Source organism: Humulus lupulus, chromosome 3 (assembly GCF_963169125.1).
Source record: "Humulus lupulus chromosome 3, drHumLupu1.1, whole genome shotgun sequence".
NCBI lineage: Eukaryota > Viridiplantae > Streptophyta > Magnoliopsida > Rosales > Cannabaceae > Humulus > Humulus lupulus.
In genome coordinates, this window is record NC_084795.1 from 39,140,570 (window position 1) to 39,162,863 (window position 22,294).

Here is a 22,294-nt window from a genome sequence, read left to right on the forward strand (position 1 = left end):
GCTAATAAGCATGCCCCTGATCTCATCACACAATAGCTATGAAACAAGCATCCATCCATACACAATATATAATTAATCATCCAAATATTCATTTATATGCACGGCGATGCTAATAAACATGCCTCAATATTCTCACACAACAGTCAAGGGCCAAGTCCTATCAGTATCTCATGCTTTCTATTAATCCAATAAATAACATCATTCATAACTCATTTCAGGCATATAAGCATATAAACACATATACACATTACCAAACCCTGAATTGAGCTTGCCTCTAGCAGCGAATGTACATGTCCAGCCGGTCTTCAGGAACCCTTAAACCTAGGACGCTCTGATACCAAGTTGTAACGCCCTGGATAGCCAAGACCGCTACATTGTGTACTTATAAAGGTGCAAGACTTGCTAATCAAGTCATTAGTTTAAAAACGTGTCACTAAACATGTATGAGCTGGGGTTAAAAATGTTTTGGTCTCAAAAGTTTCATTTTATATAATTAAGCAGTTTAATACATGGGATCCCAAAAAGAAATAGAGTTTAAAAGTTGGTTTACAGAATTCCCAAAATACAGACAACCATCAGCCATACTAAGGCAAAATAGACATTTCTAGTTCTCGCGTCCCTGCCTAAACCCCAACCGTGGCGGCTGAGCAACTGGTCATGTACATTCAGCTCGCAGAGCTCTCCAAGTCAGGGTTGATCAAGCTTGCCCTTGCCTTTATCTGCACCACGTAGCACCCGTGAGCCAAGGCCCAACAAGAAAACATAATGCGCAACACAAACATCAATAACAATTAGTCAATTCTTTAAGCATGATCAATCATTAAATATCCCACATTAACCATTCAACACATACTCAGAATCAGCGATGCAACTTGATAACTCTACAAAATAGAGTTATTTTACCACTTTTTATGTGCAAATTATTGCTTAATTCTTGAGTTTTTAAGTAAGTTATTAAGTTTTTAAGTAATTTTGAATTTATTAGTCTTATCATGATTTTATATACTTTTGTGTGTTTTTATAATTATTTTGTTGTAGTTAATTATTTGAATTATTATTGTTAAGTTAGTGGTAAAAAAAATGTTGTATTATTGAACTTAAATATAAAATATAAATTAAGTTATAATTAATATTTTCAAAGAATGAAATTGATTTATTTTATAGTTGAAAATATTGTATTATGATTTATTTTATATTTATTTTGTAGGAAATTTATGCTCTTGAAAAGAAATAAAAATGAAGGATAATATGGCATTTTCAAGGAAAGAAATGAAAAGCTTGGCATTTTTAAAATGCCATAAGCCTTGGTAAAGGCCCACCTCCAAGGCCCAACTGAAGACATCAATCTTCTTCTCATTTGCCAGCCACGCCTGATGCATCTCTTGCCTCCTTTCCACCAGCTTGCTTCAGCCAAGACCACCTTCAGCAATCAAACCACCAAGGCCCATGAAGCCCATTCCAGCTTCCACTTGATGCACCCACGCCCAATGCCATTTCACAGCTGCCAACACAACTATGCAACAGCCACAAAGCAATTTTCTTGAGCCCATAAAAATACCACAAAGTACCATTGTTCCCTATATTAAAAAATGTCACTTTTTACCCCACTTTCTACACATTTTACCAAAAAATATCATTATTACACCCTATATTTTATCCCTATTTGCCATATTATAATTAATTAAATTAATTTAATCAATTTAAATTGATTATTTTAATACCTCATTTTGGCTATAAATAGGGAGTTTTGAAGACCATTTAGGGTATCATTTGAGGGGGAGGTTACTATACCATAATTTCTACACATTCAAAACCTCTCAATTCTCTTCATCTTCTTCTTCTTTTTGGTTAATTTCTATGTATTTTTAGAGGAAAAATTTGGGGGTTTCTCCTCCAAATTTTCCTATTTATGTTTGTAATTTTTAGTTTGTATTTGCTATTCTAGTTATGAGTTTCTAATCTTTTTAAGATTATTAAGGTGATGATGAAACAATATGTAACTAGATAGTATTTATTTTGTATGTTGATTTCCCATTTTGTGCAACAAAGTTTATGGAATTTTCTTCTTCAAATATCTTCTTTCATCTTAAATATCATGTATTTTGGATTGTTAGCACATATTTACACTTTGTTCTTTATTAGTGCAAAACCATAATATTCTTTGTGTAAGATGTGTCATTAAATTGTACACATCCATACTTAGAACAAAAATATTATGTTTTGCCTTATAAATAATGTTCATTGATTTATTTGTTATTTCATTAGATTGATTTACACTAAATGCTTTGAAATTATAATTTTGAAAAGTGAAGAAAAATCTTATCTTTTTAAGAAGTAATTTATGCTTAAAATTATAAATCTATTTGGAAAATGATAGTTTGATTTATTTTAACTATCACTAAAACTTGAGAATCAATATACTTATAAATATTATTGAACTTATATTTTGTGGATTTTATTATCTTAATAATCTTATTTTACTATCTTGATTTTTACTTTTAATTTATATTTATGTATATTGTCTTTCATTTTTATATTATTGTCTTTTATTGTATTTTCATTATTCAAAAATCTCTTCAATCTTTGGAGCTAGGTTAGAACTTATTAATTTTGATTTAAAATAGTTTTATTTTCGATTTTAGACAACTCCTTTGGGTTCGACCTCGTGCTTACACGAACACTATTCTATAAATACGATTCGTGCGTTTGCGAGTATAAATATTTAAAACACATCTGTTTTGGGTCCATCACAACTAATCACAAATAACATTCAAGTCTCATAATAACCAAGTCACATAATAGTCAGGGCCGACAACTTAGGCCGCACCCTCTGTTTACCCCACTGACTCCAGCCCGCTTAAACCGAGTTCAGTGCATAATAAGTTGTCCTCGGCTACTAGTGGCCAAGTCGCACCCTGTTCGCTAGTGTAACCCTTGACACTCTTAGGTCGTTGGTTCACTGTTTACATGACATAATACCATCCTTTTAAGTATACATATTAGGGAGCCCTTAGTCCCATTACAAATACACAACCGGGTGCAGTTTTCCTACCTTTAGTTTTTTATGTTCACTGATCATGAGCGATGCTCCTCAAGCACGATCCGTTCCCGAGCCCTAGCTTTAGCACCTAGTCACAACCAAGGTATTGGGTTCCATTAATATTTAAGTAAAGGTCTAAAAAAAAATTAAAAAAATACACAATTTTTTTTTAATATAATAGCGATGTATTGCGTAATTTGGAAAAAATGCAAACCACAACCGTACCGCGAAGGGTACCAAACCATAAATTATGGTGCGGTGTAGGCAGTTTGTATGGTGTTGGCGGTTTAATGAACAACCCTAACACCAACCAGCGTATCTTATTTTGAAAATGTTATTAATCATTATGATTATTGTGCAGCAATCATTTAAATAGTTTGCGAGTGAACTAATTTTTAGATATAACCTTTTTAATTACAATGACAGGAGGATAGAGTTGAAAACTTATTTGTTTTAATTGTTTTATTTTTCTTTTAATAGGAAACAAATCATCTATACCTAATCTTTAATCTTCATTTTAAAAGAGTTAATGGAGAAAGATAAAACTATTTCTATCTTCCATTCTTCTATTTTACATTAATAGGATTGCATTTTCACAAATTCAAGTATTTTTTTGTTTGTTTTTGTTATTGTTGGTAATATGCACAAATTAAGTACTTGTGAAAGAATGTTGTTGTAACTAATTTTGTATAGAGGACCCCATAGTAATATTTACATAATTTAAGGGCGAAAGTATAATATGATGAGAATGAAAAAAATTGCGGGAGCATACAATGCAAGACTATAGTCTATAAACATGGGGTTGTTAGGGTTTTTCATTGAATCAGCACTAGAAGGAGAAGGTGCCGCTCTTTCTCTGTTCCAAGTAGAGAGAGTGAGAGAGAGTTAGTGAAGAAGAAGGGCTAAAATGAAGACAATTCTCTCATCGGAGACGATGGACATTCCGGAGGGAGTCCAGATCAGGGTTCACGCCAAGGTCATCGAGGTTGAAGGTCCACGGGGAAAGCTCGTCCGCAATTTCAAGCATCTAAACCTCGATTTTGAGCTCATCACTGATGAGGCCACCGGAGACCGTAAGCTCAAGATCGAGTCCTGGTTCGGCTCCAGGAAGACCAGCGCCGCTATTCGTACGGCTCTCAGCCACGTCGAGAATCTCATTACCGGCGTCACTAAGGGATACCGTTACAAGATGCGATTCGTCTACGCCCATTTTCCCATCAATGCGTCTATTTCCAATACCAACAAGTCTATTGAGATTCGAAACTTCTTGGGCGAGAAGAAGGTACTCTATCATTTCATTTTAAATGGCTTTGCTTTGTTATATATATATTTATATTTCAATGTGATTCTTGGATTTTAGTCTCAAGCTTAGTTTGAAGATATGGCATGTGTATATGTAATTGCATTTTGACTTTACTTGATTCTATTTGAAATGGGTTGTTTTCACTGTTACCCTTTTGCATTTTGACTTCTTATCATTTGAAAATGCCTTTTTGTTATTGAAATTGAGTTTCCAATTGTAGTATGTTGCTTTCATTGTCACTTGTAAGCGTCTAAGTGACTGTTTTCTTCATGAGTGACCCCTTTGGAGGCTGATTTTGTTGAAGTTCTGTTTGCCTATGGCATTTTAATTTGCCGAAAATTTAGTTTGTTTGACAACGACTACAATTCATATAGCATCGTAAAAGCCAAAACTTTTCTAAATCATAAATATTGATGGTCATTTTGTGAAACGAGTTGGTTAACATTACCAGTTCAAACGTAACATCATCCTATTATTATGTATAGAATTAGAAGGCTGTCATTGTCTATCGACCACGGTTGTATCATTCATCACGGTAATATTTTGGAGTCTAGTTACTCGTTAGATAGAGAAGTTGATATGTTGTTTTCATATTGTCCTGAACTATTTTCATTAACTAAAACATAGTGGAAGATTACATTGGTTCTATGCATCTGAATCATTGTGCCCATAGAAGAAAATATAAGGACACTTGTTGTCATCGTTTTTTCCTTACTAAACATTTATTTTTCTGGAGAAACTTTTGGAATTCTTTGGCATTCTAATGGCGAAGTGATTATCCTAAATATGTGGACTGTATATCTTAACCTCTACTCCTGCCTTTCGTGAGTGGACTCTGATGATCATGTTCTTTTTGCTAATCAGGTGAGAAAGGTAGACATGCTTGAGGGAGTTTCTATTCTCAGGTCTGAAAAAGTTAAAGATGAACTTGTTTTGGATGGCAACGATATTGAGCTCGTTTCTCGGTCTGCTGCCCTGATAAACCAGGTCTCTGTTTCTTCCTCTACATATTTATCTTTTTATCTATGTAATAGATCTGTCTCACAACAGTTTTATGCATTTTCGAGCGCGTAACTGTCTATGCTCACAACAGTTTTACCTTAAATTGCTGCATTTTCTAAGATTTCAATATGTTTTGTTTTGAACAGAAATGCCATGTCAAGAACAAAGATATCCGTAAGTTTCTCGATGGTATTTATGTTAGCGAGAAGGGATGTATCCAAGTGGAGGAATGAAGAGTGATATAAGGTTTGATAGACACATTTTTGATAAGGTTTTGTTTTTATTGTTGAGTTTATTTGGGCAGCTCCTAAAAAGCCTGTTTTGGAGAATGGAACGACAGTTTTGTATTCTGAAAATTAATTACAAAGTTATTGTTGGTGAAAGTATGCTCGTTTCTCTTTGCCTTTATTTGATAACTTTTACATGATTTTTTTCCCATTCTTTTAGGGTTCTGAATATATAAAATTGAGAAATGCTAAGAGGTGTATTTGTGACATACTGTTATTGGTGCAATACAATATTGGGTTCCACACATATGAATTTAACAATTATTATGAGTATTGCTAACCAACTTATGATTGCCACCTCATGTGGTGTTAAAGTGCTAAACAACAACACTTTATAAAATTATGTTATATATAAGTTGATTATTTGCTGGACTTATAACAACACTTTATAAAATTATATTATATATAAGTTGATAATTTGCTGGACTTATTGCGAGCATTGACACTCTTTACCCCATTAATATTCAATAGGACGAGAGAACAAATAAGGACTGATTTGGTTAGCTAGTCTGAATTTTGTATGCTATGGCCATTGTAGGAGGTAGGGATATGTCAGCCATTGCTATAGTGTCGTCGTTTTTCAACACTTGATTTTATGAGCGAGAAAGCTAGAAGAAATGCATTATAAATTACAAGTGAAATAAATTAAAATGTTCGGTTGTTTTATTGCATACTCAAAAAATAGTTTCCTTCACGCCGACTTAATTCAAGACAACAATTTTTGAACTCTTTCGATACCCAGTTCCTCTCATAAAATTTAATGCAAAGTATAAATTAAAACAACACAAAATTGCTTGTTGTGTTTGTGGTTTTTTCATAAGAAGCAATCTTTGAGCAGAGGAGGCATATCAACATTTGGGAAGATCTGCTGGTGGGGGAATCAACCTTTGATTGGGCAACTTACCATTTAGGACCGCCCAAGCCATCTTCAAGCCCCAGCTTGTGTGAATCTCTAGATGACAATGCATGAACCATACACCTGTTGAACAAATTCTCAATCATGAAAATCTAAAGAAATACAATTATTAAGTTATAGTATAGATTTACCCTTGCTATATATATTTTCTTCATCAATTAAACTATTTTTATTATGAACTCACCTGGGTTATCTGCTAAAAATCGAATTGCAACCCACCCACCGGAAGGCACACCCACAGTGTTTCTTTCAACAGGGTCGATTAAATTAAAGTTTGCAGGATCCTTGTTGGGATTGAAATTACCAAACCCTCGGCCGACGATGAAGAAATTAAATCCATGTAGATGCACAGGATGACTTTCTGCACCCAGAATGCTTGTGTCTTGCATGACAAGTTCCACACTCGTGTTGAATGGAAGAACCACAAGCTTTGTTCCATTGCTGACCATTGTATTGTTTGGTGGAGAACCTGTATAGTTAAATGGAACTATAGGTTTAGTTGGAAAGTCAGTAGTGAAAACTCTATTTGATTGGCCAGAGAAGTGGGCTTGAAGGAGGGCAATGTTCGGGAGGGCAAAGGAAATGTTGTTTATTGAAGCTGCAAACATTGTCTTATTAGTAGGTCCTTGGCAAGTATTGTTATGCTGACATGGGTTAGTTCCTAGTCCTATTGTGAAGAAAAAATGTTTGTCAACCTTTTGGGGGACATTAGCTGGGAATTGAGTGTTAGCCAAGCTACGAAGTTTGTTTGCAAACTTAGTTGCAAAAGAAGTATCATTAAGAGCAGGTAAGTTTGGTTTGAAGAGTTGAAGTTTCTTCACCGAGAGGGGATTTGAATGAGGAGAATTGGAAGCACTGGATTCATATTCTAAGATTCCTGCAACAGAAGAATTATCAAATGTGCCAAGTCCTGTCACGTATGGTCTAGCAGACATTAAAAATGTGGCATTTGGGATATGGGATTTGGTCTTTAAAAGAAGGTTTGTGGTTTGTCCTGGGGCTATGAGGATGGTGTTTGTGTCGAATGGTTTAACATACACAGCATCGACTTCAACCACTTTGAGAGTATGATTTGCTATACTGAAAAAGAGTTCATCATTTAGAGCTGCATTGATTAACCGAAGAAGGTAAGTCTTCCCTGGCTTCACCCTTAACTTGAATGTGTCTGCAAATAGTGTAATTTTCATCATTAGATCAACCACTTTTAAGTTAGTGAAAATTACATTTTATATGGGTTTTTTAATAAAGTTTTCAAAAATATGGTTTTTTTTTACAAGTATTATTTTATGGCTTTTTAAAACTTGTATTCCCTTCTATGAGATTTTTTTCCCATATTTTTGTAAAAAAATCATTGTTATGCCATATTTTTTTTCTCATAATCTAATTTTTTTTAATTAAATTTGTCATACAAACTAAGAAAAGTTTAATTACCATATTTTTATATATTAATGGCTAAAAAACCATATTTATGAAAAAATCCCTTTTAAGTTAACATCATTATTTGTTTGATCATTGTCTTTTACCTTTCGCAGAGCAGTTGTATAATGGCCCTGGGAGCCCATTGATGGTATAGGCATCAGATACATTTGGGCCTCCACCAGTTTGCAAGGCCTGGTTAATGACTGCTTCAGGATCTGCATTCCACCACTCTCCTGCATATACATATATTCAAGAATACACTTAAAATTAGAGCATTGGAAGGTCTAACAAAATTTATAATAATGAGATTAAATTGTTGTTACCAAAGATGATGGGAACTTCTTTGTAAGGCTTAGTAAATGGATAAGGAATGCCTCGCTTGGGAAGAATGACTAAGGGGCCATAAACAGTGGCTCTCAACCATGATATGTGTGCATGCCAAAACAGTGTGCCTCTCTGACCTACAATGGTGAAGTTATACACATAGCTCTGCCCTGTTTGGATGGGGCATTGGGTCACATATGCAGGCCCATCAGCCCAACCTGTTCGAAGTTGTCTAATTCCATGCCTGTATGAAACAAAATCACAAAATATTATGTCCCAACTCAATTTTCTCATGCATATATGCCTTTCTTATTTATATGATCACTATATACATACACTCACACACACAACAAACAAACACACAAGTGTTTCCCATCTACCAGTGAATGGAAATGTTGTTTTGAATATGGTTGACCACATTAATGAGAAGGCGATCGCCCTCCCTGGCCACAATGCGAGGCCCTGGAAATTGGCCATTTACTGTCACAATGCTCTTTGTGTGGCAAAGTCTTGTCACATTTTTCAGCTTGATCTACAAATGATAAGACAAGGGTGTATATATATATATATTAATATCAAAACAAAATGAAATTAGAGGAAAGACAATTGAATCTATGCACGTGACAGTGTTGTATTAATAATATTAACTTACGTGAAAGTTATAATGCCTGGTTGTGCCTGCAAATGCATGCATGGGAAGAGCTGCCATGGTTATGAAGGTGAAGAGAAAGATTCTGAGGAGTAATGCCGGCCTCGAAGGAAGATCTGGAGCACCCATGTTTTCTTCTTTACTAAGCAAGAAAGAAAAAACAATAAAAGAAAAGAAGTCCCACGACACTACTCCTTTTAGCCAGATAGCTTGTTTTTGATTGTGTTGTGTCCAAAAGCTTTGGGGTAGTGTATATTATTTATAGTAGTGGTGAATCTGGTGATGATTATATCAGCAGGCAAATCTAGGCTTATTTCGTTAATTAATTAGGTGTATATAATATTTGTTGTTCATTGAAATAGACAGATAGAGATTTGAATGGTTATTTTAATAAATAGGAGTTGGAACAACTTTTTAGAGTGGTGTCAAAGACAATCAATTAATTAATAAATCTTTCTTTTCAAGTCAAACCCCTTCCGCTAATGAAAAAGCGTCACCGGTCATCAGTTCTTTAGGTATGCGAGTTTGACCAATTTCAAACATTGCTGTTAAAAGTGGAAATGTAAGTAACTACCTTTTTGCTATAGCTTATATTAGGAACCAATAATATTACCAAGAATTAAATGTTAAAATATTATATTTAAGTTAGTTAATAGCATTGTTACAGGACACAACCGGCCACTTAAAGTGACATGTAGTTAAATTTAATAATTTTAATATTTTAAATTATAATAGGTGGTAATAGATGCACAGTCAGAATTTTAGTTTATCGAATGTGTAAAATATATAATTATAAAAAATATGTATAAACAATTAATTAGAATATATTAATAAAAAAATATAACTACAAAAACTTGTATATGAGAAAAGGCATATTAATACAAATATAAGTGTAAAGTACAAAATATAAATGAAATTATATATAAAAACAAAATTGGGAGGGGCACTAGCCCCCTTAGATTTATAGGTAGTCTGCCATTTATTAGAGATCAGATTTTAAATTCAACTATATATATTTTAGTAGTATTAGACAATATATAATATCTTGTAACAACATTTTTAAGTTAGACACATATTATATAATACTAATTAAGCTAATTATTTCTAGAGACCATTCTGTAGATGATATAGTTGTCGGGGATATCTGAAAGGTACGGGCTATTATGTAGATGATATAATTGTTGGAGATATCCAACATTTTATGTATCTTTGTCAAGTTGGTTTTTGCAACTTTTGTTCCTTGCGCGGCAAATAGTGACTCATTTATTGGCAAAACTCAATCTACAAGATGATTATAATCATTTATGTTATAATGTATTTGTACTTTGTATTGCTCATCTTATTAATGATGATTATTAATGTATGGAATGAATTCTTTTTTTCTTTCAAAAAGAGAAGTTAGTAATGTTGCCCTTTGACAAGTGCACTTACGTGTGTACTTGTAACTTTTCTTTCCTTCTGTGCTAAATACATGTAACTTCCAAAGAGAGAAAATAAAGCACCAAAAGTAATGAATAGAAAGTTAGAGAAAATATTGATTGGAGAAATGTAGCTGTACACACCAACTCGGGCCGGACTGGTCTGATACCAAACTCCTTTGCTTAGCTTTCTTATTATCTATCATCATCGTCTATTTTCTTTTTGCCATTGTTTGCATAATATGGCCTAGATTACAACTTCAAGTTATAACTAATTAATTTTGTTGTTGCTTTGTTATTATGGTCATATATGATAAGTTGTGACTATATTAGTCACAACTTCTTAATTAAGTATCATTTTTCAGCCACAAATAATATTTTATTGAGACTAAAAATAACATTAAATTATAATTAAATATTTATTTATATTTGGTGATGGCCCATATGCACTACAAATATTGGTCTCCTTTAGTTAATATTATACTAACACAAAATGCTTGTGTATGTGCATTTGTGGTCTATTAATCAACATATACTTTTCAATAAAGAAAAAGGAAAGAAAAAAAATAGGTGTGCATTGTCCATGATGGTAAATAACATACACAGGTGTATAAAATTAAATTATACGTTGTGTTGTCTCTTATGGGTCAAGGGTCGATGGTAAGGATTTAGACACACTATCAGCTCCTTTATCTTCATAGTTTTGTCAGCAAAAGTATTTTTATTATGTCTTTATTTCTTACAACTACGTATAGATTGACCAATCATCTAACACCTTAGACCCTTACTATATAACCGAAAGCAATAGTAGGGCATGATAATATTGAAAGATATATATCGGTAGCTAATAGAACTAACCCTCAAGATATATTGGGTTGCTTATAACACAACAAAGAATATGGTAATTTAAGAGAATTAATCTCCATATAGCAGTAGATTTAATAGAAGATAAACACAAATTGGATCAAGAGGAATAATAAACATTTGTAGAGAGATTTCATACTTATATAAAATCATAAGGTATTTTACATGAGAGACAATTGAGATAACAAGAAGGCTTGACACAATTAAAATTGTTGTCCAAAAATCTCTATTCCTAGCATCTCATAAGAGATTGCTTGAAACTACTACAATATGGAGTGAGATTGAAATTAACAAGCCTTGGTCTTTAAATAAGTCAAGCTTTCTTGATGAAGATCACTACTACAAAATACCCCTTATGTGTCACTTTTTTACGACACGCACCTAAATGCAAGTCTTTGGAGATTTTAGGACACTCACTGAGAGTTATTAAAAAATACATTTTAGGACACGCAATGAGTGTCCTAATAAAATATGTGAGCCCTAAAAAATCACGATGAAAGAAAATTGGTCAGTGACTTTTAAGGGCTTGCAAAGCATGTCCTAAAAACTTTTAATTAAAAAATGGATAAGAGACACATATATTTTCGAATTGGGCTTTTTTTTTTTATGACGAGAAATTTGAATTAGGGCTTTTAGCTAAGCATTAGGGTTCATATTTTCCAGCACCACAAAGAAGAAGGAAAGGATGAGGCGACAACGAAGGCGACGCAGGGGCTCGTCTAGGTTCTTCTTGCCAACGACGACCCTAGGGCTCAATGACGACGATACCATAGCTCTTGGGTGTCCTTATTGCTCGGCGACGACTGCAGGTGGTTCTCTATGCCTGGACATTAACAGTGATGTTTCTCGGCGACACTGCAAAGGTGGTCAGAGCTAGCTGCATTCTCGGCACGACGGTGACGCAACGGTGGTCTTAGATTGGGCATCAGCGACAGCAGGTATATAAGTTTATTTGTTTATTTTTATTAATAATGATTTACATTTATTTAATATTTAAATTTTCTTTCTAAATTATGTATATTTTCTTGAATTTTAGTTTGGGTATGTCTTGAATTAATAATGATCTACATTTATTTAATATTTAAATGTTCTTTCTATGCAGACCTTTTTACCTAAGATGGATGTATCCCTTTGAGCGATACATGAAGATTTTTAAGAGTTATATTAGAAATAGAAGTAGATTCGAATGATGTATTGTTGAATGTTATATTGTAGAAGAAGCCATTGAATTTGTTCAAAATACTTGCATGGTGTGACAACCGTGAGCAATCAATCTACATAAGATAAAAGTTTTAAAATCTTTTATTGGCATTTTTGATAATAAAGACAAAATTAATTAAAAGGGTATTTTCGAAATTAATAGTTTCATCTTTTGTAATATTTTGTGGTGAATTTCGAAAATGGGTAGTTTCTTGTTTTGGTGAAATATGTCTTTCTATATTCAGATTTTTATTTATGTGTTAAATAAAATAAATATATATATTTTCCTATAAAAGATTATCTTTTTCTTGAAATGGAAATTATTAGTATTTATTTTATTTATTTGATTTGGTTGCCCAGAAATCGTGTACAGCTTGCAATCATAAATGATATATTGTTTCCTTATTTATTTAAGGAAACTGGGTGGAAAAACTGTCCAGGTTCAATGAATCTGTTTGAACGGATTGCCAGTCTGTTTGAACAGATTCTGACTTTCCTGTTTTGGAAGATTTTCCATTTATGGGCTGTTTGATTTCTGATTTGTTTTCCACGACCTAAAGGGATTCTAAACAGTATATAATCATCCTTAAGTCGTTGGTTTTTGATCATCTCTCTTGGTGTATTATTTTCCAAATATTTTTCAAGTTTTAGAGAGACTTTTTATTATGTGAAGAACTTGAGTCCAACAAGTTCTTAGTGGTTTATTACAGTGTACTTCTGTATTGTTTTCTTTGTGTTAATTGTGCAGGTTGAACACACTTGGACATTGGTCATCAAGCTTCGGGAGAAGTCTTGTACGTGAGTCACTTTTCGGGAGGAAAAGTGCAAGTGTTATGATTTGAAGGGAGTTCAAGATCTTAGCACTTCAGAAATTTGATTAGAAGTTTAGATTACAACAGTTGCGACAAATTCAAGAGGGAGTCTTTATTTGTATAAGTCAATTTGGTTTTGTAATCATTTAGATATTCTTCTAATAAATTTCATTCTCTGGGCGTGGCCTCGTGGACTAGTAGCAATCTGCAAAGATTGCTGATACCACGTAAAAATTCGTGTGTTCTTTACTTTATGTTCGTTTTTATCTTTTGGTCACAAACTGTTTAAACATATCTGGTATCTGTTTAAATATTTCTGTAACAGTTTAACAATTAATTATTTAATTTAAATAATTAAGTTGGTAATCTTAAAAAACGGAATTTCAATTGGTATCAAAGCAGTTCACTAAACTCTTAGTGAGATCTTGTGGTTATTTTCCGTTTGATTTGTTTTGTGTGAAATGTCTTTCTTTGCAGAAGGTAGTTCGGTGTCTCGACCTCCATTGCTAAATGACTCAAACTATCCATCCTGGAAAGTTAGGATGAGAGCTTTCATAAAAGCTCAAGATGAGAAAGCATGGAGAGCAATTTTGTCTGGATGGTCACCTCCTGCTGAAAAAGGTGAAGATGGAAGCACAATTGTAAAATCTGAACTTGTTTGGGACACAGAAGAAGAAAAATTATCCAGCTATAATAATAAAGCTCTTCACGCCATATTTAATGGTGTTGGAGAAAGTTTTATAAAACTTGTTTCCACATGTGTCTCGGCTAAAGATGCTTGGACAATTCTTCAAACCCAGTTTGAAGGAACTGTAGATGTTAAAAGGTCTAGATTTATCATGTTACAAACCAGGTTTGATGATCTTAGAATGTCTGACTCTGAAACACTATCTGAATTTTATGAGAGATTATCTGATATTTCTAATGAGTATTTTGCACTTGGTGAAAAACTTGATGATTCTGTTCTTGTTAGAAAAATCGTTCGAGTTCTTCCTGACAGGTTCAATGTTAAGCTCACTGCTATGGAAGAGGCAAAAAATTTCAGTACTATGAAGGTAGAAGAACTGATGGGGTCACTTCGTACCTTTGAGTTAAATCAAAAGATTCGTCAAAAAGACAAGCCAAGCTCTTCCAAAGAAAAGGAGAAAACCATAGCTTTCAAGAGCACTGAAAAGGAAGTCTCAGATGATGAAGATGGTGATAATGAAATGGCAATGCTTGCAAAGAATTTTCGAAAATATATGAATAAAATAGGAAACAAAAAATTCAATGGCAAGATGTCAAAAGGTAACCCTTCGTCTCTTAAACCTTTTCAAACTAATAAAAAGGGTATTCAGTGCAGGGAATGTGAGGGATTTGGTCACATCCAGTCTGAATGTGCAAATACTTTGAAAAAGAACAAAAAAGGTATGATTGCTACTTGGAGTGATAATGACTCTGAAAGTAGTGAAGATGAGGAAGGTAATGCCGCTCTCACTTCTATTTTACGTGGTTCTAAATCTGAAAATGAAAAAATTGTTTGCTTGAATAATGTTTCAAAAGATGAAGAAAATTCTGATAGTGATGAATCTGAATTGAATGATGAGTCTTTGAGTGAATCTTACAAAAAAATGTATGGTTCATGGGTGAAAGTGTGTTCTGAAAATCGGTCATTGGTAAGCAAAAATAAAGATTTATCCCTTGAAATTAAACAACTTACTGATTTGAATGAAAATTTGGAAAAAGAAATAATTTCAAAAAATGTTGAAATTAATAAGTTGTCTAAAGATTTGGATACTCTTGAGAAAAATGTTAGAATGCTTAACCCCGGTTCAACTATTTTTGAGAATATACATAATTCAGGTCAAAGAAGTCATGTGGGACTGGGTGCTTCAAGTTCTCAAAAATCAAAGAAAACTGTCTTTATCTCGGCTGGGATGTTATCGTCTGATGTTCCTGTTGCATCCTCAGTGAAATCTGTTGTATCCAGTACTCGGTTTGTTCCAACAGAAAGAACACAGTCAGCAGGTAAATCCAATGGTAAATTCGAAAAATTCATTCCAATCTGCCATTTTTGTGGTAGGAAGGGTCATATTCGTCCTAAATGTTTTACTCTTATGAATTTTGCTAAAAATGAATATTTTGAAAAATTCAATTATTTTGATGATTTCAAAAGAGTAAAAAAGGAAAATGTTCAATCAAAGAAAATATGGATTAAAAAGAATAACTGTTTTGCTGGTTTTACTAGTGAATATGATAGATCTGCTTCTTCATATTTTTGGTATTTTGACAGTGGTTGTTCAAGACATATGACAGGTGACAAGTCTATTCTTACAGACATAAAACCTATGCATTGTGGGTCTGTTTCTTTTGGCAATGGAATTGAAGGTAATGTTCTTGGTATGGGTACTCTTAACTTTGAAGGGTTGCCTAGAATCAAAAGAGTGTTACTTGTGGAAGGTCTTAAAGCTAATCTTCTAAGCATAAGTCAAATTTGTGATCAAGGTTATATTGTTAACTTTGATAAAGAGAATTGTTTTGTGCTAAACAAGAATGGTGAGAATGTTCTTGAAGGTTATAGATCTAATGACAATTGCTACACTCTTCTGCCATCTATTATGTGTCAATCTGTTGTGAGTAATAACACTGATATGTGGCATGCTAAACTTGGTCACATAAATTTCAAAACCTTGAAAAAATTGTCACATGTAGGGAGTGTTCGTGGTTTACCTAAGCTAGGTAAAGAATCTGATGGTAAGTGTAAGAGTTGTCAACTTGGTAAGCAATTGAAAATTACACATAAAAGTGTTTCTGACATAAACACTTCGAAAGTTTTAGAATTTCTTCACATGGATCTTATGGGTCCAATTCAAATTGAGAGTTTAAATGGCAAAAGGTATATTTTTGTTTGTGTGGATGATTTTTCTAGATATACTTGGGTGGATTTCTTGAAAGAAAAATCTGACACTTTTGATGCCTTTAAAACTCTTTGCTTGAAATTAAAAGTTGAAAAAGATTGCAACATTGGAAAAATTGTTCGTATAAGAAGTGATCATGGTAAAGAATTTGAGAATTCTGTCTATGATGATTTTTGTAAGTCTGCAGGTATCTCTCATGAGTTTTCAGCTCCCAAAACTCCTCAACAAAATGGAGTTGTAGAGAGGAAAAACCACACTCTTCAAGAAATGGCTAGAGTGATGCTAAACAGCAAAAAATTGACTAAACGGTTATGGGCAGAAGCAATTAACACTGCTTGCTATATCATAAATTGTGTTTTTCTTCGTCCAGGTACATCTAAAACATCCTATGAAATTTGGAAAGGTAAGAAACCAAGCGTGGCTTACTTTCATGTTTTTGGATGTGTTTGTTACATTTTGAGAGATAGAGAAAATCTTGGTAAATTTGATGCTAAGAGTGATGAAGGTGTTTTTATTGGATACTCCACTAACAGTAGGGCCTATCGTGTGTATAACATGAGAACCCAAACTGTAATGGAGTCGGCTAACGTTGTTATTGATGATTCCAGGGATTTCTCTGAGTTTTCTACTGAGGAAGAAATTGAAAGGTTTATTGATGAGCCTACTGAAAAACACAAAGAAGCTTGTGTCAGTGATACTACTGTTGCAACGTCTGGTCCATCTGTTCCAACAAATCGCGAATCCGATGAAACAGATTCTGGACAGACAGAAAAGAAATTTCCAGATATTATTTTGGATGAAGTCCAAAAGGAGCCATCAACCAGAGTTAAGTTAAATCATCCAGCAGATTTAATACTTGGAAATCCAAAAGACAGTATGGTAACACGAAGAAGGTTTAGTAATGTTGTTCAATTTGTTTGTTTCTTATCTTTAATTGAGCCTAAAAATGTGAAAGAAGCTTTAACTGATGAAAATTGGATTAAAGCTATGCAGGAGGAATTGGAACAATTTTTTAGAAACAAAGTGTGGATCCTTGTGCCAAGACCGTTGCATACCAATATTATTGGCACAAAATGGATTTTCAAAAATAAATCTGATGAATTTGGTACAATCGTGCGAAATAAAGCAAGATTAGTGGCACAAGGGTACACACAAGTGGAAGGAATAAACTTTGATGAAACATTTGCACCTGTTGCAAGACTTGAATCAATTAGATTATTATTGTCTATTGCTTGTTTGATTGGTTTCAGGTTGTTCCAAATGGATGTCAAATCCGCATTTCTCAATGAGATCTTGAATGAAGAGGTATATGTTGAACAACCCAAAGGATTTGAAGATCCTCATGCACCTGATCATGTTTACAAATTGGAGAAAGCTCTTTATGGTTTGAAGCAAGCCCCTCGGGCTTGGTATGAGAGACTTACTCAATTTCTTGTTTCTCATGGATACAAAAGGGGTGGAGTAGATAAAACGTTATTTATCAAAAATATTAAATCTAACATAATTATTGCTCAGATTTATGTTGATATTGTGTTTGGTTCTACTTCTGACAATGAGGTGCAGGTATTTGTGAAACAAATGAAAGAGGAATGTGAAATGAGCATGGTGGGAGAATTGTCTTATTTCTTAGGTTTACAAGTCAAGCAGTTAGATGAAGGCACATTTGTTTCTCAAAGCAAATATGCTAAGAACCTGGTCAAAAAGTTTGGACTTGAAAGTTCAAAAATTGCCAAAACACCAATGGGAACAACTGTAAAGCTATCCAAAGATGAAAATGGTGTCAAAGTGGATCCTACACTGTATAGGAGCATGATTGGTAGTCTTCTTTATCTCACTGCTAGTCGACCTGATTTGAGTTATAGTGTTGGTGTGTGTGCCAGGTACCAAGGAAATCCCATGGAGTCTCATGTTGCAGCTGTCAAAAGAATCATTCGATATGTTCATGGGACTGCTGATTATGGTATTTGGTATTCAAAAGAAAATAACCCTAATCTAGTGTGTTTTAGTGATGCTGATTGGGCAGGTAACACTGATGACAGAAAAAGCACTAGTGGAGGATGTTTCTTCTTGGGAAATAATCTTGTTTCTTGGCACAGCAAGAAACAGAATTCTATTTCTCTCTCAACAGCTGAGGCTGAATACATTGCAGCAAGAAGTTGTTGTGCACAACTTTTGTGGATGAAGCAAATGATGATGGATTATGGGTTTGATCTTGACATTTTAACTATTTTTTATGATAATACTAGTGCAATCAATATTTCAAAAAATCCTGTGCAACATTCTCGTACTAAACATATTGATATTCGTCATCATTTCATAAGAGAATTAGTTGAAAATAAAGTTCTTGTCTTGGAATATATTGAAACACATAAACAAATTGCAGATATTTTCACTAAAGCTCTTGATTCGGTTCGCTTTGATTTCCTCCGAAAATCTTTGGGGGTTTGTTCGCTTTAAATTCTCTCGTTATGTTGTCCGCTTGATCTAATGTGTGTTATTTTTGGTTAAGAAAATTGTCAATCAATTTGAAAATTTTGTTGTGTGTCAAGCTGGATAATCTGTCTTGTGTTTATGAATCTTTGGTTGTATATTCTTGAGAGAAATTTCATCTGTTCCTCCTAGGCATATTCGAGTAAATTAATCAATGTTTAATGTTTGAGCTTCCTTTTGTGTAGCATTGTTTCAAGCTCCTGTGCTAGAATAGAGCTACCTGCATCAGTGTGTGAAAGCCGTCTTTTGAGTAAGTTGGAACTTTGTAATTCGGAGTTATGAAGAGGATACACTACCATAGAAAAGGGCTACCACTGGTGTAGTGTGACAGCGTCTTCATGGGTTACAATTATTTTAATTTCGAAAAAGGCTTATTTGTCATTGGGCAATGTTCCCTTGCATGCACTGTCACACACTTATGCTTGAAACAATGCAATAAAAATTGTACACAGTTTATAAAAAAAATGTGTGTAAGACTCATACATGTTGATTGATTCACTTAAGAATATGTGCTTGTGACTGAATTGTGCTTTATTTCTCTCGAATATTCTTTCTAATCTTTCATTTTCACAAGGGTTCTTATCTTTGGTTTACACTAACACTTATTTTCATTTGCTTGATTTTATTCTTATCAGGATGACTCTCTTTGATCAAAGAATATTTTTTTTTTTGGGTTGAGTTCTTATTTTTGTGTATATATATTAAATAAAATAAATAATAATAATAATAAAAATGATAATCAAGGAAATTCATGGTGGACCGAATCATTGTGGTGATTATGAGAAATTATGCATTTAATTGTGTGATTTAATATATTCTTTGTCTCCAAGGAATTTATTTTTGTCTTCTTTCTCATTTTTGGAATTTCATGATTTGTATCTTTATTGTCTTGTACTTTATTTAGGATATTTTTTTTTAAAAAATAAAAGAAAAAGTCAATAAGGAGATCGTGTGGGGTATTTTTTTTGGTTACCTTTTTTGGTTTGGGAGTTTATGAATAAACTGAAATTTAAAAACAAAAAGAGGGTAAGTTGTTTGAAGATCGTGTGTCTTCAAGTTTGTTTCCTTTTCTTGTTTAAATTAAAACATTTTTTTAATAAAAAAGGGAAACCTCTTTTTGCCGTGGGTATTCATTTTGGGTAAGTAATATATTTAAAAAGGCATGCCATTACCCTATTTCCTCTCACCCACGATTTCATTCAGTTATTTCTTCTCCTTCTCATTTTTTTTTCTCTCATTCTCTTGTAAGTGTTTTCTGTTTTTCAGAGAAAAAATGGTGAGAACTCGTGGTGCCTCCTCCAAGAAGATCCCTGTTTCTCAATCCCGAAAGGTGCCATCTCCTTCGCCTCCTCCGTCTGTATCAATGGCGCCTCTTTCTGCTCCATCAGCTCCCACATCTGTTGGAAAGTCCTGCAAATCCAAGGCTCGCAAGAAGGTGTTTTCGCTCTCTCATGAACATCCTATGGTGTTTCCAGATATCTCTGCTGACATTGTTGCACCACCATCTGAAGTGGTGGTGCCCTCTCGAGCCAAGGACCATTCTCCTCTTCCATTTGATTCGTCTTTGGAGGCTAGGGCAAAATCGAAATCTGTTTCCTCCTCTTCCAAAGCTGCTGCTGCTGGGTTGCTCAAATTGCCCTTGAAGCCGAGTCAGTCCAAGAAAAATTCTGTGACTCCCAAAAGGAAATTGGGGTTGGACGCATCTCTTTCTCCTTTGTCTGCTGCCAAGAAAAAATTGAAGGCTCATCCCCCTTCATTGTCCTCCTCCGAATCTGATCCTGAGGAAGATAAGTCCGAATCTGAAGCAACTCATGATACCACATTGTCTGATGAAACGGTTCCTGACATTGCCGAATCAGAGGCTGAGTCTGATGAGCCAGAAAAAGAAGACACTATCCCCTCTGAACAAGAAGCCGAATCTGACTCAAACCACATTGTATCTCCTTTGCCATCCAAAGCTAAAGGGAAGAAACCTATTTCTGGTTCTACACCTTCACCAAAACGTTCAGATGTAAATTTCAAACCTTATTCTTCCATTTTTTGCTATAATGATAATGCACGTGATATGATTCTATATGCTCAACGAAAATTTATCATTGAAAGAAATTATGTCTTGAGTGATCATCGTCCTTTTGGTGTGCTGACAATGCTTCAAGATCGACAATGGACAGGTTCTTTGGTTAAATTTTCTGGTTTTGTGGATAGAACAGTCAAGGAATTCTATGCCAATCTTACTAATGAAATTATTGAACCTTCATCTCCTCTGTATAATAAAGTGTTTGTTAGGGGCCTTTGGTTCTCTTTTTCTCCTCAAGACATTGCTCTTGCTTTGCATCTTCCCCTTGATGTCGAGGATGATGTTGATGGTGCTTCTCTTGACAAGGACATGGTTATCACTGAGTTGGTCGGACAAAAAATGGTATGGCCATCTAACACAGTCATCTCAGTCTCCAATCTCACCTACACTTATGCTGTCCTCCATAAGTTTGCAACAACAAATTGGAAGCCCACATCTCACACGGCCACTATCTCTTTTGATATGGCATCATTTTTGTACAAAGTGGGGACCGATCTTGGTTTAAATTTGGCTTCGGTCATTCATGATCAAATCATTGGGTTTCGCAAAGGTAACAGGAAAAAATTGAATCTTCCTTTTCCTCATGTTATTTATAAAGTGTTGAGTATGCAGAAAAAAGATCTCCAACGAGATCAAGAAGACTTGGTGGCACCCACTACTGCTGCTTCCTACAAGGCCTCTGCCCCTCCTACTAAAGCCACTGCTGCTCCGTCCTCCAAGAAAGTCAAGCCCCAATCTCTGAAGATCGCCTCGGATGACATCCCTCATGCCTCCTCCTCTGTTGCCACAGATTCAGGACTTGTTGCAACCGAAATAGCTGCTGTTCGAGCCTCTGTTGATTCTTTGACTGCTCGAGTGATGTCAATTGAAGGACTGCAACGTTCTGTGTTGGAGGCTGTTCAATCTCTGTCCAAAGCTCCAATTGTTTAGTTTTATTTTCGTTTTTGTCCATTAAACATTGCTACTCTTGTTTTAGTTTTATGGTTCTTTGGCTACTTTGAAAGACACAAAGGGGGAGAGTAGATTTCCAAAACCTGTCTGGTTGTTTGTTTGTTTAACTCTGGACCTTCTTATTTTGAGGGGGAGTTAAGTCTAGTTTATTTACATGTTTGTTATAAGTTCATGCATGTTTGCAGGGGGAGTTCCTTCTCTTTACTTATCACTAACATTTGTGTTGCAGGTTTTCTGAATTAATTTTGTCTATCAAATTGCCAAAGGGGGAGATTGTAAAATCTTTTATTGGCATTTTTGATAATAAAGACAAAATTAATTAAAAGGGTATTTTCGAAATTAATAGTTTCCTCTTTTGTAATATTTTGTGGTGAATTTCGAAAATGGGTAGTTTCTTGTTTTGGTGAAATATGTCTTTCTATATTCAGATTTTTATTTATGTGTTAAATAAAATAAATATATATATTTTCCTATAAAAGATTATCTTTTTCTTGAAATGGAAATTATTAGTATTTATTTTATTTATTTGATTTGGTTGCCCAGAAATCGTGTACAGCTTGCAATCATAAATGATATATTGTTTCCTTATTTATTTAAGGAAACTGGGTGGAAAAACTGTCCAGGTTCAATGAATCTGTTTGAACG

General features: G+C 34.1%; 3 protein-coding genes across 3 annotated transcripts; 2 read left to right on the top strand and 1 right to left on the bottom strand.

Annotated features, from left to right (window-relative positions):
- Positions 1-3,854: 3,854 nt before the first annotated feature.
- On the top strand, positions 3,855-5,728 carry LOC133822550 (large ribosomal subunit protein uL6-like). The gene is made up of 3 exons (XM_062254921.1): positions 3,855-4,322; positions 5,208-5,330; positions 5,492-5,728. Exons 1-3 carry the CDS (start codon positions 3,948-3,950, stop codon positions 5,576-5,578), a joined length of 585 nt encoding a protein of 194 aa, XP_062110905.1. The 5' UTR covers positions 3,855-3,947; the 3' UTR covers positions 5,579-5,728.
- Positions 5,729-6,273: 545 nt separating this feature from the next.
- On the bottom strand, positions 6,274-9,159 carry LOC133822551 (laccase-17-like). Its single transcript, XM_062254922.1, has 6 exons — positions 8,944-9,159; positions 8,672-8,823; positions 8,291-8,535; positions 8,072-8,200; positions 6,733-7,713; positions 6,274-6,611 (listed from the first exon to the last, which is right to left on the bottom strand). Exons 1-6 carry the CDS (start codon positions 9,067-9,069, stop codon positions 6,481-6,483), a joined length of 1,764 nt encoding a protein of 587 aa, XP_062110906.1. The 5' UTR covers positions 9,070-9,159; the 3' UTR covers positions 6,274-6,480.
- A 10,735-nt stretch (positions 9,160-19,894) lies between these two features.
- On the top strand, positions 19,895-21,628 carry LOC133823957 (uncharacterized). The gene has a single exon (XM_062256812.1). The coding sequence runs from the start codon at positions 19,895-19,897 to the stop codon at positions 21,626-21,628; it is 1,734 nt and encodes a 577-aa protein (XP_062112796.1).
- The last annotated feature ends 666 nt before the right edge of the window (positions 21,629-22,294 follow it).

Coding starts and splice junctions, on each gene's coding strand:
- LOC133822550 (XM_062254921.1), top strand. CDS start 3,948: ATGAAGACAATTCTCTCATCGGAGACGATGGACATTCCGGAGGGAGTC. Junction 4,323..5,207: donor ACTTCTTGGGCGAGAAGAAG/GTACTCTATCAT, acceptor TTTGCTAATCAG/GTGAGAAAGGTAGACATGCT. Junction 5,331..5,491: donor CTGCTGCCCTGATAAACCAG/GTCTCTGTTTCT, acceptor TGTTTTGAACAG/AAATGCCATGTCAAGAACAA.
- LOC133822551 (XM_062254922.1), bottom strand. CDS start 9,069: ATGGGTGCTCCAGATCTTCCTTCGAGGCCGGCATTACTCCTCAGAATC. Junction 8,201..8,290: donor AGAAGTTCCCATCATCTTTG/GTAACAACAATT, acceptor ATGTATATGCAG/GAGAGTGGTGGAATGCAGAT. Junction 6,612..6,732: donor ATTTTTAGCAGATAACCCAG/GTGAGTTCATAA, acceptor TTTGTTCAACAG/GTGTATGGTTCATGCATTGT.
- LOC133823957 (XM_062256812.1), top strand. CDS start 19,895: ATGGTGAGAACTCGTGGTGCCTCCTCCAAGAAGATCCCTGTTTCTCAA.